General features: G+C 39.8%; 2 protein-coding genes across 12 annotated transcripts in view; one reads left to right on the top strand and one right to left on the bottom strand.

Moving 5' to 3' along the window:
* Positions 1-1,600: 1,600 nt before the first annotated feature.
* On the bottom strand, positions 1,601-6,875 carry LOC113151361 (IDNK gluconokinase). 9 transcript variants are annotated; one of them, XM_026344318.1, is made up of 7 exons: positions 6,839-6,874; positions 6,534-6,635; positions 5,614-5,691; positions 5,116-5,244; positions 2,692-2,735; positions 2,118-2,139; positions 1,601-2,011 (listed from the first exon to the last, which is right to left on the bottom strand). In XM_026344318.1, the coding sequence occupies exons 3-7, from the start codon at positions 5,649-5,651 to the stop codon at positions 1,642-1,644; spliced, it is 603 nt and encodes a 200-aa protein (XP_026200103.1). In that variant the 5' UTR covers positions 5,652-5,691; positions 6,534-6,635; positions 6,839-6,874; the 3' UTR covers positions 1,601-1,641. The 9 variants fall into 9 exon arrangements, with proteins under 9 accessions (XP_026200103.1, XP_026200102.1, XP_026200105.1 ...); XM_026344317.1 differs by lacking the exon at positions 6,839-6,874 and adding an exon at positions 6,733-6,832; XM_026344320.1 differs by lacking the exon at positions 6,534-6,635 and having other exon boundaries at positions 6,839-6,875.
* Positions 6,876-7,623: 748 nt separating this feature from the next.
* The window catches only part of frmd3 (FERM domain containing 3), a 38,009-nt gene continuing 26,059 nt past the window's right edge, over positions 7,624-19,573 (top strand). For 2 of the 3 annotated variants that reach the window (XM_026342586.1, XM_026342587.1), the window contains exon 1: positions 7,624-7,851. In XM_026342586.1, coding sequence (XP_026198371.1) covers positions 7,747-7,851 — 105 coding nt within the window. In that variant the 5' untranslated portion in view covers positions 7,624-7,746. Of the gene's footprint in view, positions 7,852-16,800; positions 16,880-19,573 lie in introns of those variants that run through there. The other variant, XM_026342588.1, reaches the window with a different exon arrangement.

Below are 19,573 nucleotides of genomic sequence, written 5' to 3' on the forward strand. Positions count from 1 at the left end.
ACTTGGTGCAGATTTCATCACCTCACATTCTTAATACAGAAAAGTCAGACACAGTGTGGCATCTTCTTCTATTGATAAAAACATAATTTATAACAATCATAAGTGTGACTGAACCCTCTCTTTCATAAAAATTAGTTCTCATCAAAATGCTGTATCAGATTGAAATCTGACTTTTAAATGTTTATATATTATTGTGCTATTCTCTCTGTTGCTAATATCTAAGTTGGTGCTTCTCCCCTATGAACACTAGGGGGCAGTTACACTTAATTTCTTGAGTAGTATGAGCTGGTTTGGTTTGCACAGCTGGAATGATGTAGGCATAAAACACCTTTTAGCCAGAAATAAATAGTATATATGACTACATTAGTAGTGCAAGCTGTTCATTTTTATATTACTCACCTTCAGTCTAAAATATTAGACTGAAATCTGTATCTGCTACATCAGCTCTGCAGGTCTATAAAGTATCAAAAGACAAGAGCACAATATTTAATAAACTTTTGCCAAACAAACAGTAATAACTTTTAAGATGATTTTCATCTACTGTAAAAAAAATTAATAAAAAAGTTTTAGATTATACCTTTTGTAGCTTCACTCTCAGAGACCTGTGGATTAACTGATACACAAGACACATACTCTGACATCAGATATGTGTGTATGTGATCCACTTGACAACCTGTGTATGTCTGTCTGTTGCTGCCAGGCTGAGGGGGTTTTAATCTCCAGTGATGTGTGTGTGTGTGTGTGTATGCCAGTTTGTCTGGCTGTGTGAGATACACGAGTAGCCAATGGGGTTCTTCTGGATTAGAAGCTCCTAAAATATTCGGGTTGAGGTTTTAGGATGAGTCACAGCACATATACAGCTCTAAAATGCTGAGAGGAGGTGTATGTGTGATTGTGTTTGAGAAGGTGTGGCTGCATCACGCTCACGGTCACTAATGTTTGTGTGTGCATCTTCTGAAGATGCTCACAGATAAAGAAACATGGACCACCACATTTATTTGTAAGGTCATGCTGTTAGAAGCCATTTTACTACATATTCATGCAAAGATTGTGCTCTGTGATTAGTTAGTACATTTGATATTTGATGTGTGAGCATGAAATCTAAATTATATCAGAAAACATGAATTCCAGTTATGTGTTACTAAAGTAGTCAATTTACTGAGGCAGAGATGTCAGGAACTTAAGAACCTGTACACTTTTCCTCAACTATCCATGTGAAAATGTAGTCCTATACTATTCACACACACACACACACACACACACACAAAACTTTTTGGATCATATTAAATTCCTTTGTACTACTGAGTAAATCAAACATTATAGGTTCACAGTCACAGCAGCTCTGAGATGCTTTAAATAAGACACCGTGTCAGGGGGAAAGTCGGGGCATCGCCACAAGTCATTAGAATGAATCCTGTAGGGACCCTGAGTATGTACAGCAAATGTTACGGCAATCACACCACTAGATACTTCACTCTGAATCAACTTCATTATGGTGAAATAGGAGAAGTCAGGGTATAGCTGAAGTCCGCTAAATTCATCTGAGATATTGCAATATGTAGAGTCATACTAGTAGCATGATTAAAAACCACATGTTGAAAACGTGAAGACACCAGCCTTTATTTTTATTCACTGCTGCAGTTACAACATTGCTGGTGATGACTTGAAGCTGATGATGTGCTTTTCAACCTCCACAAACATCTCAGCAACGCTCTTCCTGATGTCTAGTGACAAAACATTCTCGTCATCCAGTGGAGGTTCTAAAATATCGAACTGTGAACGCAGCAGGTCTGCTTTCATGTAATGTCCTTTACGGGCCACCATCCTCTGGTAAATAAGTTCATAGTCACCATGTAGGAAAAGAAAGAAGACGTCAGGAGAGGTGGAAGGTACTTCTTGGTCTGGACTGGAAGAGGCAGTGAGGGCCTTAGAGCCGTAGAGCAAGATCTGTCTGTACAGGCGCTTCAGGGCGGAGCACACCACGAGAGCATCACAGCCTGAACTCCGCTCCCTGAGATGGAAAGAGACACATACTGCATGTAGTGAGGGTAAAACTGTACTATCATATGTAGTGTAGGTAACAAGGAAACAGAGTGGAGAAACAAACTAAAACTTACGGTGAACTCTGGTCACAAACAGCTAAAAACAGGAGGTAAAGAGAAAATGGAAACACAAGAATGAGCAGACAGGAGAAAAGTAAGTGTGACTGAATGTGTTGAGTTAGAGAAAAGAACTCTTTGGTGTCTTAAGAAAGAAATGGGACACTCTTCACTTCTCTCTCACCTCTTTCTTACACTCTCAGTCACTTAATCTGTCTTTACTCTCCCAAACTCCCCTTCCTCGCTCTCTGGTTTTCATCTCGAATTTCAAAACCTTCTTTGATATGTTTGATCTTTTTCAACAATTTCATGCCTGCATATCCTCAACACGCTGCTCTGCACTGCACGTATCTCTCACTTTCTAAAACCATCAGCTTCTCCATTTCTATCATTAAAAATAAGATGTGCATGTAATATATATATATATATATATATATATATATATATATATATATATATATATATATATATATATATATATATATATATATATATATATATATATACACACACACATACACACACATACACACACATACATACAGTATATATATGTGTGTATATGTAAGGTGAATTTTGGTTTTATTCTTACCTTTGAATGATTTCATGCAGTTTGAGAAGCCAGGGCAATCTGTCCTGGAGAGACAAACAACTCGAATGACTGGATTGATTTAGTTGCGAAATGCAGGTTTTAGGATGGTGGTAACCTTTTTCCTTTTAGAGTTATTGTTGCCCAAAGAACTAGTTCTTAACCTTTTAGAAAATGTTCAGGGTCACCCTAGTGGCATATGGACTAAAGTACTGCCTGTGACTCCCAACTGAGGACCTTAGTTGTATGTCGTTCCTGATGTCTCTATGTCAACCACAGTGTAAAAAAACATATAATACTTGAATTGCTCGCTTGAGTCAGGGTATTGTTTTGAGTACAAGATTTAGTGCTATCTAATTTGATGCTACAGTGTTTTTACACTGCACATAGACATATTAAGTATCTGTAGGTGGTCTCAAAAATATTTTGATTCTGGCTCGACTAGCCTGGACTTGGACCAGTCTTGAACTTGGATTTATCTACAGCCCTGCTGTCTCTTCACATTCTGGCCACATGAGGCCAAACACTGTCCTCCACCAGCGTTAGGCCTGACAGGCTTTGAGAATCTCCTCCTTGTATCTCACAGCAGTCAAGGTACCACTAATTACATGAAGGACTGTGCAGCCCTCCATGGAAATGCCTCCCTGGACCCTGTTACTGACCTGCCACCATAGCAGCCACACTCCATGACACAGCATACTGCTCCCTCTTTTACGCCTGTCACATGTGCTCTCTGGTTAATGTCAATTGAGCTGCACAGCGCTAGGCTCCGAGCACAGGTTGTGGATTGCATGTGCCCTCATTTCAACCTCATGGAGTCTGTTTTGGGACAGAAACATGCACACCAGTAGTCTGCTGAAGGTCATTTTGTAGGGTTCTTGAGACTGAGCTGGGAGACACAGCCAATCCTGTCGTGACTACATGTGTTGATGTGCCATCTTGGAGTACCCGGGCTACTGGCGACCTGATTGGGCTGCTGGTACTGCCCCATGCTACCAGTAAAAAACAGTCCCTTTTTGAGGGTTGTATTGTCATTTAACTTGAAATGACTTGATGTCATAAGGTGATGATTAATTGTTCCTTTCACTATTTGATAAAATATAAAAGACATGTACTCAGTCATGTGATTTTAAGATCTTAAGAAATGCTACAGCACAGTGATCTGTTTCAATGGTAAGCTGAAGAAGGATAAATAAATCTTGTTAACCTGACTTCACCATTGAGCATTTTGGCTCCCAGGAAAGCAAGAGAAGGCCCTCCCTTCTTTCGGAGTCACTAGCAGGAAAGGTTTGGTGAATCCAATCACATACACTAGTTCTGGCATCTAATCGTCTGTCAGGGAGGCATACTATGCACAGCACAGCAGAACAGGACACATATAGGGAGATGAACCTGCGATGAGAGCCAGACTGCGTTATCAAACGGAGGTTATTCCTAAAGTTACGCAGAGATTTTGATCAGCTGAAAATAATATATATATTATTTATATAGGATATATATATCCTATCAGATAGGAAAGGCATTTTTGAAAAATGTAAATGTATGTACTGTGGATATAAATACTCCAAGTTGTCAATATTTCCTATTTAAGAGTTCAGCTTTAAGGACCATTCGAAAACCCATTCGGGAATCAACCAGAGATCAAGCAGACAAACAAGACGCATTTTGATGACACTACAATCAGAAATAGACTCTTACCTAATTGGTTACATCTGAACCAGAGTCACATTTTTACACTGCAGAGCCTTTAACACAAAGAGCTGAACTCCCATGAGAGGAATCCCGTTGTCTCATACCCAGGTTTCTGTTGACATGCGGGTCCTGTTTGGTTATGCCAGCCTCAATCTGCCAACTCTCATCGTGAAACATATTTTTGCAACAGCCTGACACTAATCCTGAATTTACATTTCTGTTTCACTCCATCATTTATTGTCAAACAGCCAATTGTTGCGTATTTAAAAAAAAAAAATATATCCCAAAACATTGGACAGAGCAGCTTCCAGGGAACTCTCTGCGGCGTCCAAAGCAGATTTCTGAGTGGGAGGTTATCATCAGCCACCAAACACCGCTACCAGTTAACTGCTGCCAAATGTTGGCAGGGGCTGTTCTGCCTCTAAGCTTGTATACTCAACTTTGGCAGCCAGCCAGCCAATTGTTTGGAGGTCTCCCTTTATTTTGAAAGTCAGCGTGGACAGGAAAAAGATAAATATTGAATAAACAAAAATAAATGACTCAACTGAATGTGAGGACTGTGGGCTGTTAGGAAAAGCTCACTCCCTGATGCTTTCACTGTCTGCTCTAGTGAAGCTTTCTCTGGCTACTTGTTGAGTTTTCTGTAGCTGCAAGTCTGAGAGAACTATAAAAATAAAAATAAAAATAATAAATCACTAACTAGATGCCTCTAGGGACACACATAAACACGCTCACCTGATCTGTGAGTGCTTCACCACGAGACATTTTCTCAATGTTCTCCTGTGGGTGGTAGTTATCCCCTTCGTGAAGGGGCCAGCCCAGCTGATGAGTGGAAGCACACGTGCAAGTGAATATGACGTTCTTCTGTGCACACAAATATAATATAATAATATATAAAGAGGGATTTGTGTGTGTAGGTAGAATAGAGCTAATTACCTTTTCTGATAGAAAATCCCCCAGAGTGCTTCTATATAGGAAAAGAAAAGGACAGACTGCATTGATACAATTTAAAAAATTAAGACACAAAAAACACTGGACACCTACATTGTGTTGCTATATTGCTGTGCTGTTATAAATATGATACTTTAACCAAAGAAACTTCTCTTTTCAACATTTGGTCAAACAAAACAATCTGATGCTGCCATGTTGGAATTTAAGGAAATTATAAAATCACTTGTCTATTTCAGCAGCATTTATATATTTTTCTTGAACGTGGACAGAGAGTAGACATACTTTCCACAACCTGCAACTCCCATTATGATGTAGATCATAGTGTGTGGATCTTCAGACACTTAAAACCTCGGTCCTGTCCTGAAATTACATTACATTACATATCAAAACATGTTCCAACATGTAGTATAATTGTCAGAATGTACCTAAAATCACTGCAGAAACAAATCTGCCATGTAGTTGTAAAACTACTATACACATTATTACTTGAATATTATTACTTATATCTGAATGTAAAACAGGAATTGCACTTACAGTTGGTAGATAACAGTTTTTATAGGAATGCTACTAATTATTAAGTAGCATTCCTAAGTACAAAACACCTATAAATACCTGTAGCCTATCCTCACATCTGAGGACAGGATCATATCTTTTTTCATTTTCAATGTTCTATAGTGAAAAAACATCATTTATAAAGCAGCTAGTAACTTGAATAATTCCACTTTCTGCAACTATGTACTTCAATTGCACTATATAATATTATAATTTATTTGTTCTAAATTCTGATGGATTCATTTAGGAATTGATCCCTAGGTGTAAATTCACAGGCTATCCAGCAGTATATCAAGTAATTAACCACACTTTTCCCAGCGGCACAATTAAAGTGATATTAATGTATAAACCAATACTATGTCTGAATAATACTGCAGTCTGCAAGTAGGCTACTTGTTACTACTACTAACGGACCTACTTCAATTATATTTTAATCCCATCATCTCAGTACTTTCAATTACATTTGAAATGCATTACTTGAATTAACATCAATCAGAATATCTCCACACACACTGCATGTGTGTTAAAAAAAATATAAGGTGGAAATGGAAAGAATACACCATTTTTTGTGCTAAACGAAAAATAATAAAGTGCAATGAACAGGAAGTCTTGTCGTTTAGTTTAGTTTAGTTTAGTTTAGTTTAGTTTACCTCTGTCCAGTGTTTACTTGTAGTCTAACTAGTCCACCACTTGATGTGACCTGCTGTAGAAATGAGCTGGAGGGGCTTCCGTAGCTGGGATCTTAAGGAGCCCTGCACAGGTGCAGAGCACCAACACACATTAGTTCATCATTTACACTGCTTACCAGGAGGAAAAGACCTCACAGAGAGCGGTCTTACGACAACAAACCTCATAATTTACTGGCAAAGACAACATATGAGCCTCTCTAAAGTGCCTGCTGAATCTGTGAAGTTAAAAGAGGCGATGATAAAACCCCCCGAATGCTACTTCCTACCTCCAGGACCTGGACCATGGCCGCAGGTTGTTTTGCTGATGTACGCGATGACGCACGATGTACGTCATCTACATACGCAGTTAAAGGCATAGCGTCCAATTTGGTAACAAGCTCAGTGCGTTGCAGCTGAATTACTATTTAATGATGCAAATAATAATAATAATAATAATAACAATAATTATTATTATTATTATTATTATTATTATTATTGTAGAGTTTAGTTGTGTTAGCTGTTTCTGTTTTTGTTCACAGAATTTTTTATTTTTTTTTTATCTCAGAGGTAGATCTAATAAACGCAATAAAGACAAACAAAAGATCCCGTTCTCGTTCACTGCTATGACTGTTGCGCATAATACTTTCATCAAATAGAACATAAAATGCATAATGCTGTGAGAACTCACAGCCTATTTTAATCAACCTTTAGACTTTGAAGAACATAAACACAAATCACCAAAAGTTCAGAAATCACAAAAAGTTCATCACCTGATAATCTGACCCGTGGGATTATTTGCATAGTGGAAGGTTTGTGCTAAAATGTGGAAAGAGAAAATAAAAAGTGGGACTGAGAGAGTCACAGAGAGAGAGAGAGAGAGAGAGAGAGAGAGAGAGAGAGAGAGAGAGAGAGAGAGAGAAAAGCCATCCTTCCTCCTGTAGATCCATCAGTGGGCAAGAAGGAGACGGGTGCAAGCTCTCCTCCCTCCCGCTCTGTTGCATCCATCCATTCTTTCATCCATCTCCCCATCCACCCATTCATTTCCAAGGGCGTCACAGAGGGGGGGGGGGTTGACAAGACCAGACTAAAAGGCACATATGTACGCCTGTGTGTGCGTGAGTCATCCTTGTATGTACGTGTGCGTCTGGTCTGTGGATCCGCTGCCATGAGGAGCTGAAACCGAACCAACAGAAGGATGAAAATGCTCCGGTTTCGCAGCCCCAGCCTCCGCTCCTTAGACCAGGAGATTCTCTGTACGATCCGGTTACTGGACGACTCCGAGATCTCCTGCAGCATCCAGGTAGACGACAGCTCCATCACCCTCATCATGATGAGGACATGCACGGTGCTCTGTGATTACTGCAAAAATCACGTGGACGCAGCAGATGCATTTCCTCATTGATGAATTAGAACAAATGGAAACATAACGCAACAGCAGCCCCATGTCGTTAATTATCATTCTCATCACGTCGTGATTTCTGTGCAACACGGACAATTTGACGTATTGTTCTTCTTGTTTCCGCGCTGCTGTGATTTTACCGAAAAAGGCTGCATGCGTTTTTCCATACTGCATGTCCAAGAGACAAGAGCATGCACAGTGCTGATCCGGGCTTCTGCATTGGGGTCTGAGCAAGATGTGATCCGCAGGGTGAGAAGTTAGGATGAAGTTTGATTCATAGCAGGGAAAATGAGCTCCATGGGTGTGGTGGCAGTGATAGCAATGATGATGAGGACAGAATAAAGGACTGCTGTTTGGATTATTGATTGCAAACAGCCCTGCCAAGCTGTGTGTGTGTGTGTGTGTGTTGTCTGTGGTTGTGTGAGCATTTTCAGATGGCCCTCACACCTACAGAGGACTCTTTGGTAGCTTCAGCGTTAAGGTTGTTTGCTTTAGGTTGAGGTCAGATTGAGGAGCAAGGAAATGTGTCATGAAATGTATGAATGTGTTCACAATGTTACATATTATAAGGCCTCAAGAGATCAAGAGAGGTTGACTCACTGAGCTCACTTGTGTGCTTTCAGATCTCTTCAATGCCCGTGAAGGTTATAATGTTGTTTGCAAGAAAGTCACTGCTGTACGGCGCTCAGCTGATAAGTGGCTTCCTTGTCAAGTTAAAACAGAGACTAATGTAAGAGGCTTTTTGGAAATGTAAGATTTTATTGAAAGGATGTTATCTCAACAAGTCCAAACGTTTTTGTAGTATAGTGGTGGTATATAAAGTGTGCTACAAATGTGTTATAACACACTTTTGTGTAATTGTAATTGTGTTTTTATTAATGTATTTGTCATTATACAGCTCTTTCGTTGTACTGTTGTACCAAGTGTGACTGTACAATGACAATAAAGCTTTATCTTATCTTATCTTATCTTATCTTATCTTATCTTATCTTATCTTATCTTATCTTATCTTATCTTATCTTATCTTTGCTGGGTGTTCAGAGTTAGAGACTGGTGAATTAACACCAGTAACACACATTTGTAATAACATGAACCAAAACAAATGAGAGGCTACAAAACAAATAATATAGAAGTTATAATTCAATGATATCAAACATTAATCAAGACTTAAAATCTACGCAGAACTAGCTTTTTAAGCTGAAGTCATTCATTTCTAAAATCTGAGCCTTCATTAGTAATCATCATCCTCATCGACAACAATCATTGGAGTCTGAGACATAATGGGAGACAGAAGAGATCTACAACTGAATACCAATATTTTCTTTCTTTCAAAATGCCACAGCCACACTCCTGTTGCTTTATTGATTAAATACTTCCCCCCAAAACACTTCTGTTCATTACTTGTCAGAATCTGGTTGATTGCACCACCAATGGCTGAAACAAGGGGGGAGTATAGCTGAGATGGGATGTGAGTCCACAGAGGGTGAAAAACTAGGGGCTGGTGTAGAAAAATTAACATGGGATGGCAAAGGTGTGGCTGAATATTAAGACCAGTGAACAATGTGTAAAGGTTTTAATTAAGTTAAGAACAAAACACAACTTTTAACTTTTTTTTTTTATTTTAGTGCGTCTAATAATTTATTTTTTATTACTGACTTTCACTGGCTGGTTTGTTTCAGTAATTTGAATCTTATGGACACATTTGCTATTTTATTATCCAGATACAGCTTTAGGAAATGAACAATTGGAGAGGGACTGGTTGAGAGTGGGGGGGCTGTTGGGAGTCCAACTCTATTATTAACCTCCCAGATCTGCAGCTCTGCAGCCTTGGATGTGTAATGCAGGGCTTAACTGAGGCCAACAAGGAAATGATGCACAAACCTCCACCTTAAAAGTGAAGTTCTAGCGAACAAGATATCTGGATCCAGAAAACTGATTGTTGAGATCGTACTAAAACCTTTTTTGGCACCCTGAACAAAGGAAAATCTAAGTTTCTCTTTCTTTTTTTTTCTTACAACAAATTAGATCCCGTGTGAGTCGGTGTGTCCTGCAGCCCTGAGCTCAAAATGCTGCCAGAGAAAAGTAAATTCCTGTGAATCTGCCAAACTAGGACTCTGCTAGATGCTTAATAAAGGACGGAGCATAAAATGTGCAATAGTAAACAGCGTACAAACAACACAGCTGGATTATTCCATTCTATTAAACCTTCAGCATTGCATCAAATCCTCCAAAGCAGCACAAGCTTTTGACAACCAAAGCTGAGCAGCGTGGAGAACTCAGTGAGCGAATACAGCTTAGAGCAGCACCTTGGCTCGTAGGGTTTTCTGACCCTTACGGATTGAAAACACTCTCTTCCTGTCTGACTAAACGTCTTCCTGGTGCTTCTACATTTGCTCAATCAATGATTTACAAAACACCATTAAGTGCACCGAGAGAAAAGTAAAGAGAGGGAGAGAGGTTGCTTCTGTTTCTCTACTGTCCACACACGCATGTACACCTGCATGCTTGTGTCTTCGGGACCACAAAAGTGTGTTCGAGTCAGTGTACCCATCCGAGAACATTGAAGTGTGACTGTTCGCCACGAGATGTGTGAATGCAAGAGACCGAGACTGCGATTATGAAGGTGCATGTGTGCTTTTAGCTGTGTCCATGCACAATAAGGAAATTGACATTTATATTTCTAGCTGACTGAATTTTCCAAGGCTTTCTTTAATGGCTTTGTGTCCCAGTGTTGAGTTGCTCCTTCCTACATATTTCATGACATCCGGTGCTCCTCATGCTACACTTCTGCTGCTCGACAACAGCACTTCTCCTCTTTCTGTATGGAGACTTGAAAGTCTTACTTTATCTACTTTTTGTCCCTGCATTGTCAGTCTTTTTTATTTGATGTATTCTGCTTTTCTCCATTTTTGCTGAATATGTGGCTCGGAATAAGATGACAAAGACAGCACTAGACTGAATGGCATCTGGAAAAAAATTTAGGGAGAATGTTTTTAAGCAAATGTGACACATCTCTAAAGTTTGCTAAGTGTGAGTCTGCAGTGCTTTTATGTTAAGATGTAGCTTCTTGACTTAAAACATATATAGTTGCATTAGTCCAGTCACCTTAGCACACAATATTAGGCAAAGCATTGATTCTCCTAATTGAAAAAGGACTTTAAAAGTATCCTGAAATGCTATGATAAGTGTGATGAATCCCAACGCAATAGAGAATGAAATTTTACCTGCAAATTAAAGACCTGACTGGAATAATAGGTGCAGACCAATGGGAGTCCATGAGATTTAGAAGAGGCCCCACAGCTCTTCTCCAGCACATCATGCCTGGTATGTGAGGCTGTGCCCCTATATACAGCTGACTGATCAGCTATGGGACTGATATATATCCCTATAGGTAGGGAGGTTGAGGTGGGGGTATGTGGCTGTGTGCGCGCAGGTTTGTGTGTTTTGGATGTGTGTCTGCAGCCCAGCGGGGTGAACGTGTCCAGCCTGCTGCTCTCATGTTGAGTGGTAATGTTAAGCCAGACCTGCTGCAGGAGAGGCATGTCAAGATCAATACACACTGACCTCCTCTGCTTTCAGCTCCTCTTCCCTTCATCATCCACTCTTTTCCTTTTCATCCACCCATCTGTCCTTCTCCTCTCACCTTCCCTCGTCTCCTCCTCGCTCTCATCCTCCTGTTCCTCCCTCTCCCGCTCCCTCTCTCAATTCGCTTACTCTCTGCTCCACTTTCAGCATCATATTTACATATTTACTCGTCTGACCACCTTTTCTCACTTTCTATTTTTACACCACTCGTATGTATTTTCTTCCTCTCACCCTTCTCCCTGTGTCTTTCTTTCCTGCTCTTCCTTCTCTGTGACACATCATGTATAATTAAGGGAGCAGTCAGCTGTCAGCAATACGCTACACCACATGTGTGTATATGTGTGCGCACATATGTGTGTGTGTTTGGTGGATGGGGTTGGCTCGGTTAAAGATTTAAAAGTTACCTCTCAGTAGAAGTTGTGCAATAAGGGACATTAATTCCCCGTTGTTAGTAGGCACAGAAATAGCATGACTTATAACATGAACGTTTGATCTATGCAACTTATTGCTCTGTTTTTCTTATTGTGCAGCTCATGGTGTCAATACATCACTAATACAGTCTATTTAAAGATGCATAAGGAAGCTGGTATTGTTTTTCACTGCATCTGCCCTTTGGTCAACCAGGTAGAGGTGTCTATGTGTGTAGCTGAGGCGGTGCTGGTGTTTTATTTACCAGCGTTTTTTCTGCATGTGTGTAAGCGATGCTGAGGCAGGGCTATTGTTTTGTCTGGTAGGCATTCTTTGGAGCAGGTTATAAATAGCATAAGTTTTCTATTCTTATCCTGTCTCTTTGATGCTCCTCTGAAGATGACTAAAGAGAAATCATGTTTTTTCAGACTCGCCTGGCTTGCAACTGTGAGGAAGCAGAGCGAGATGAGACGGCATGATAGAAGGGAGGGAAACATCAAAAGACATGGATATCGGGAAAGAAGAACTGATTGTAGATAAGGCAAAATATAGGATGACATGATTGGTCACATTGCGTAATGATGGCGAAATAATCAACTGGGTGTAGAAGGGAATAGGAGAGGAAACGAGGCGAGGCGGCTGCAGAAAAATAGATTAGGCAGATCATAATGTGAAACAGATTTGAATCAAGACAGGCAGATTTTGAAAAACGAAGACAAGATAGAGGAAAGGGAGATGGCTAAAACAGGAAAGAGGGGAAAGTGTTAAAATGAGGTCATTTGTGATAGAAAAGAAGCTTGAGCAAACAAAATAAAGTAAGAAGGTGAAAGATTGAAGTGCAGGTCAGAGTTCACACACAGGGGCGATTGATATTCGCTGTCTTTCTCAAGGACACGTCACATCATCCATTTGAAAGTCTACTACTTACTCACTGTCACTATGCTACAAGTAAAGCTCAACACCTCCAGTGGTTGGAGACAGTCCATGTTCAGATACTGAGAATTATAATCAGCTTGTTCTGTCCCACCTGGTAACACAGTCATGTTTGCATTTCCCTGCATTTGTTTGCTCTCTTATTTTGCTAAGTTTGATGAAACTACTCAACCTCCAACAGTAGCTTCGCCCAGTTTAACAGTCAGTTCAACCACATCTGCGTTACAGACTACATCTGTAGTACAGAATGTTCTTTGTGTCATGACTGTGCATTTGTGGGGTATTTAGTTTAGTTGCATCACGCTGTAAAAGAGACTATTCTGTGGTGAAAACATGCAAATTAGCAAACAGACCTTTCACATTAACTCCCTCTCATTTCCACACACGGCCTCTCTTTCCTCCGTCGTGGATTGCTTGTTTGCCTCAGCGTTCAGAGCATCCTGTGGTGCAAAGATAAGACAGCTGCTTCGAGACGCTCACCATGTGCACACACTCATAACGGCAGTGTTGCAGCTACAGTCGTGTCATCATCATCACACTTTCTCTCGCCTGCCATCCTGTGAGTTAGTGTCCAGCTGGACACACTCACCAAGAGTGATCATTCATTATAATAGAAAGCGTTTCTGCTCCATATATTGGTAATTTATAGGCAACCTCTAAGCTCATTAGGCTGTGTGCCCATCCATGAACTCAGTGCGTGTAGACGTACGTGACATGTTTTATATCATGCATACCCACTTGTGCCTTTGCATCTCTGCAGTATTGCAGGTGATGATGAGATGATCGGTTTGTCTCCTTCCACTGTGGGACAAGGTCACAGCCAGTGTTAGGAGTGCTCCTCACAGGGGGGTATATATATATATCACAGTTTGATATATAAATATTTTAAACAGGAAGAGTCATGTACGCATACTTATCACAGCAAATATTTAAAACATTATATTACTGTAAATTAGCTTTTCTTACATTCATGCATCAATATCACCTGTTAGCAACAATGAAAATAAAAAAAAACATGTATTAAATACTAATGATGACAAATTAAACACATATTTGAACTGTTGATGGCCCTAGAGAAAATCACACAAAAACATAAAACGAAAAAATATATGTATCAAATACCACTGAAACTTTTTTTTAGTTTTGTTTGACATGCTTGACACTTGTGAATCAGAACTACAAAGATGAACCTTATGGTAACACTAAAGGAAAACTGTGTGGGCAAAGTTGTGGTTGGATGAGGTGAATGCACCTCATGACAACAATACTTCACAGTAGCTCTGCGGGTTTCATCAAGTTAACTATGTCCTTCTTTGGGACAACATATTACAGAGTGGGAGGATGGTGCTCAGGTCACACATCTTGTTTCAGACTTTTTTTTTTTTCCTCCTTAATATAAATTGGAAGCGATCTGTAATTCAGCTCCCAGACTGGAAGTGTTTGATCTTCTGCTTCTCTCTTCTCATCTTGAAGTCAGCGTACAGCCTCAGAGATTTGTATGCAATTGCACCCTGCTTCTGTAACTTATTTTTAAAACCAGTTTTAATATATCACTTTCACAGTTTCCCTTTTTAATAATGTAGTCAGATAAAAATGGTCTCTTTGTCGTGGTCCTGGCTCCATTTCCTGTTCCATGCTTTTATTTTGGTCTCCTTCCTGTTTTTGTCTTCAGCTTCACCTTGATTGTTTTCACCTGAGTTTATTTTTTTCCTTTATAAGCACTTCCTTGTTCACCTTGTCCCCTGCGAGATTGTCAGTTTTCACACTGGGTTAGTGTTCTTTGATTCTTGTTTCAATCTGCTTACTAATATTTAATAAAATAAAAAAGTTAGAGCGCTCTTGTGTATGAGACATATGTTTCTGCATCCTTAGAAACATGGTTTTAATGCAGGTCTTGGGTCTTCTTTGATCCTCTGCACTGCTTTAGCCTCACCCTGCATGCAGCACATTGATTTGTCTCTGTTGTATCCTGGTCAAGCCTCTGGATCGATCCATTCACTGGCTCGAGGGCTCGATTAAATACAAACTGGCTTTAAAAATATTGGCACTGTTGAAAAGAAGAGGACAATGTTGTCACACATGCACAAAAGCCTGATTATACACTTACACATCATAATTGGCTAATAAATAGGGAGATTGGTCCACTAGCATCTTAAATCCACGTTTCCCTCAAGACTAGCAGCAGTTACAACAGAGAATGAGCCATGAATTGATGGCATTTGTCTTAACAGCCACAAGGCTTTTAAATTGATTTGTGTGGAGGTAAAGAGGGCATATCATTATCTTTAAGTCCCACTGCTCTGCTTCTCTGTCTCCTTTCCTTTGCCCCCTCCCTGTGTGCTCAGATACATTAAGAGTGTTGGTTTCTTCACAGAGGATTTGCTGGAATTTCATGCTTCTCCTCCTCCTAGTGTTTCAGTCAATTAGATATGCCTAATGTCTTAAAGTGAATTGCACTGAGGTTGATAAGGACCAGTCATCACTAAGTAGGCATACATATTAATTAAAAAGCCCATTTTTAAATGGGCCGAGGCATTCAGGGTCCTAGTGCTTGGCTCTTAATAGTCACAGAGTCGCGATCGGAACAAATTAATTTAATGATCAGTTAATCTGAAACTGTAATTTAGAATAAAACACTAACATAAAATCTGCTATCTTTTTTTTTATTATATCAATCCACTCTGCCCAGGCCTCCCTCTCCTTGCTCCACTACACTCACATCACGGACTGTCCTGCCCTTCAGGGATCAGTTGTTATGAAATAACGATGAAGCTACAAAATCTGAAGCTAAAATAATTGTCTGAAGGTCTGAAAATCTCTCTGTTGCTGCCAGGCTGTTCAATGACACCACTTTTGGAGCCTTTCTGCTTAAAGAAATGTTAGAAAAATGTACATTGTACAGCTCCACGTGTGTGCACGAGTGTTTAGTTGTTAGAATCCACATGATGGACATCCCCGGGTCCACTACTGAGGTCAAAATTTGATTTGAACAGACGTCTCTGTGAATTGACAGTAGAGGTAGGAGTAAATAATTGATTGCATGTTTGTTTTTAAACTCAGTATTTGATGGTTTTCTATTCTTGGTTGGTGTCTGGGCTCGAGTGACTCTGACGAGGTTGCATATGTTGTAAAAAATTGTAGAGGGCAGATAGACACACTTGAACACACACACACACACACACACACTAGTCAAAGTGCACTTTGCTTCTGCTAAACTGAATACACTCTACACTGAGGCTCTATTTAAAGTGTGTGTCTGTGTCTGTGTGTTCAAGCGCGGCAGAGAGAAGAGCACTTTTCCATCATTAGGTGAGATCATGTAGAGACAGGATGACCGGGTTAATTTTTAATGCCCAGCCTTTGGAAATATGAAATATTTATTCAGCCCTTGTTGGACATGACATAGACTCTTTATATCCCACTTCCTGTCTCTTCCTCTCTACCTCAGTCATCTTAGTCAATCTTCCAGTCTTTCTCTTTTTAACTATGTCTTGGCCCTGCTTCACTCTCTGTCTGGTCTGTTCACTCTCTTTCACTCTCGCTGCGTCAGTCCGCCTCTTTTCTCCCCACGAGCGTCTGTCCTGAGAACCAGACAAGGGGGAGCTGTCGTTTGATGATGTGGCTTGAGACGGCTTGCGGCGTGACTGTTTGCGTTGAGTTTCATCTATTTTTTCTCCTCCCTCTTTGTCTCTGTTTATTTGCTGTTCAGATTGAACAGCTCAGTAAGACTGTTGTTACGGATCAGCTGAAAATCCTAAAGAGTTGTACATATACACATAAACACACACACACACACACACTTGGAGCTTACACAGACACCTAACTCACACACACCACAGGCAGGTTTACATAGACACACAGAGGATCACAGCTACAGCCACAGGGACACACACTTGATTTACAGCTTACTTGTGTTACAGTGATGTAACAGTAAACCTGAACCAGCCAATGGGGACAAGCTGATGTAACAGAGGTCACAGAGGACAACCACCAAAGTGTGCTGGTAATTTTTTTAAAATACAAAGTTGAAAAGGTTACTTGAAAAATGTAATCAAAGAATTAAACCGGATACTGTTATATTACTCACTTGTTACATGACTTTATTCAGATTTATCAGTTCATTGAACTAGTTAGGTAGTTGTTCAGACTTTAAAAATCTATCTTCATCTGAACAAAATGGTTAAAGCCACAACGCACAGAGTACATAACAACCATGTTAAGCTACAACAAGTGGTTATAAGTATAATTTATACTTATGTTTATACGACCATGATCTAATATATGTATGGATTAAAGACACATAACAAGTTTCCACGGTGATTATTTTATTTAAAGAACTAAAAATAACAATATTCTCAGAGCTTTAACTTGACAAATGCATGCTGGGAAGTCTACTAACATGCTAATATGTTTCATATTTTATCATCTTTTTCAATTTAACATGATAAATGAACTCTGAATGAAATTAATTCATTTAACTCATAATATTAAGTTAAATTGTGAGTTAGGATGTCAGAACAGCTAATGTTTATAAGTTCTGTTAAGTTGAATTAGCTGAAAACTACAAAACATATATATTTAGGATAACTTGCCATATGCACAAGATTCTTGAATGAGAACTTGCAGTGTAGATGAACTCCTTCTGTGTATTGTGTACAGTGAGCTTGTTTCATTCTTCATTTGTCTTCATTGTTTATTGACTTGGGGTTGTGGCAGTTTTTCAGCTGTGTCCTTTGTGCATTTGCTTTGCTTCGATTGCTCTGTAACGCAAAGCTGTTGTTGTTTCCCGAACAAATCGTCACGATAGTTCCTGTTTTTGCTATTTTTGAGTTGCTGTTTTGACATTTATAGAAAACTTCTTGCTCCTTTGTTGCTATCAACACCAACATTAACCTGCAATTACTGCACACAACAGATTGTTTACTGTGAAATGGAGCATGACTCACCAAGAAAACTTGTTCAAAAAGGTCGTCTCTTTGACAGACTGCAGTGTTTATCGAGCACAACGTATGCACAGGAATTGATAATTGTTTCAAATAAAGAAAGAGGAGAAATGACACACAGGTTACAGACAGCAACTAAAGAGGGTCTTTGACTTAAAGCACATATTAAAGATGAAAACAGGACAGAGGTTAGTGATAAATAAAGGAAGCAGGTGGGAGTTTCTCAGTTTCATCTTCCTGAAGACCCCTCGATAGAGGAACTTGTGGTGGGTCAGAGAAACATGATGACAGGTTGGTTCAAGGAGCACTGGAAGAGAGATGACTGGCCCGATATGGTGAAGCAGGAAATCGTGAATGAAGGATTAATTTAAAGAAACACCGACAGTGAAAGAAAACACTAAACCAAACAGAAACAAAGGTAGAACGTGAGAGAAAAAATCTTCCTGACCTTGATCTAAAGCTCAAGAGTTTTCGCTTAAGGTGCATTTTCATTATAAACCCTATAGACATGGAAAACAGGACACTGGACACGTGAAGGTGTTTAGTTTGACAAAGTGCCAATGAAGGAGCGTTGGAAGACTCTGCCTCAGCGATTTAATTGTAAATTCAGCTGCTGTCAGTCACTTGCTCTGTGGTGTGTGTCGGTTGCAAATGTCTGCATCTAGATTTCGCAGAGCTAATAGATTAGGCTAATGTGCTTAGCTCGGTTGTTTAGCAACATATAAACAAAAATAGATTGTTGATGTCGTTTCACAAAATAGAAGGCAATAGGGATTTTGGGTGCAGTCGGATGCCCCCAGCAGTTTGAAGTAGCCTATGTTGTGGACAAATCAGCCACCATAGGACTTGTTAGTGAAGTTGCATACAATAAAGAATTGATCAGTTGCCATGGAAATACCTCATCTTCATTTGGAGATTAGTGTTTGTAGATCTACGTGTTGCTGATTTGGTTTTAAGATACAGCTGCGGCTCTGTGTCACAGCGGTGAGGCCTGTGTGTGTGTGTGTGTGTGTGTGTGCCTGCGTTGATGTATAGTGCTGTTATACATGGTGTATAAATCACAACAAGGGCAACTGGGCGATTTGTTTTACTGAATCAATCAGTCCTGCTCAACAGAGCACAGAATCCACCTCCATCAGCAGGTTATAAAGCAGCTGTAGGTGAGACACACGCACGCTTACACGTATGCAGTCACACACACGATCACGAGACTTGAGGGGATCTGTGCTTATAATATGATGGAATCTCATAAATTTCGACAACCTAAGTCGGTGGGTTAAAGGTGGTAATAGAAAGTTTATTTCTACAGATATGGTATAGATGCACATGCATGTTTGTGTCCTTCAGTCAATCGTATTTACTTATGTGAGTGTGTGCTCATATGCTAGTATAGTAGAGTCATTGTCTGTGTGGCTGAATGTGATGAGTAGTTATTGACTGAGGGGCAGGAAATAAATGCACAGTGATTATTGATCTTGTTGTGTCTTCACTTGGTTTATGAAGAGCACATGGACTTTATTTACTGACATGCTAGTCTGGGTAAGACCTCAGCAGATAGCATCTCTAAAGGACCTGAATAATGCTCATACACTTTTTTTTTTTATCTACACGTTTTACTCTGATAAAACCCCATGTGCAACACTATAATATTGCCTCAGAGGGGGTTGTGCACTGTGATTATGGTGCAGTGACGCAGCGATTATTAGATGCAGCTGGGATTTTTATGGCATTTCTCATCATGGATGGAAACAATG

Source organism: Anabas testudineus, chromosome 9 (genome assembly GCF_900324465.2).
Source record: "Anabas testudineus chromosome 9, fAnaTes1.2, whole genome shotgun sequence".
NCBI classification, from domain to species: domain Eukaryota; kingdom Metazoa; phylum Chordata; class Actinopteri; order Anabantiformes; family Anabantidae; genus Anabas; species Anabas testudineus.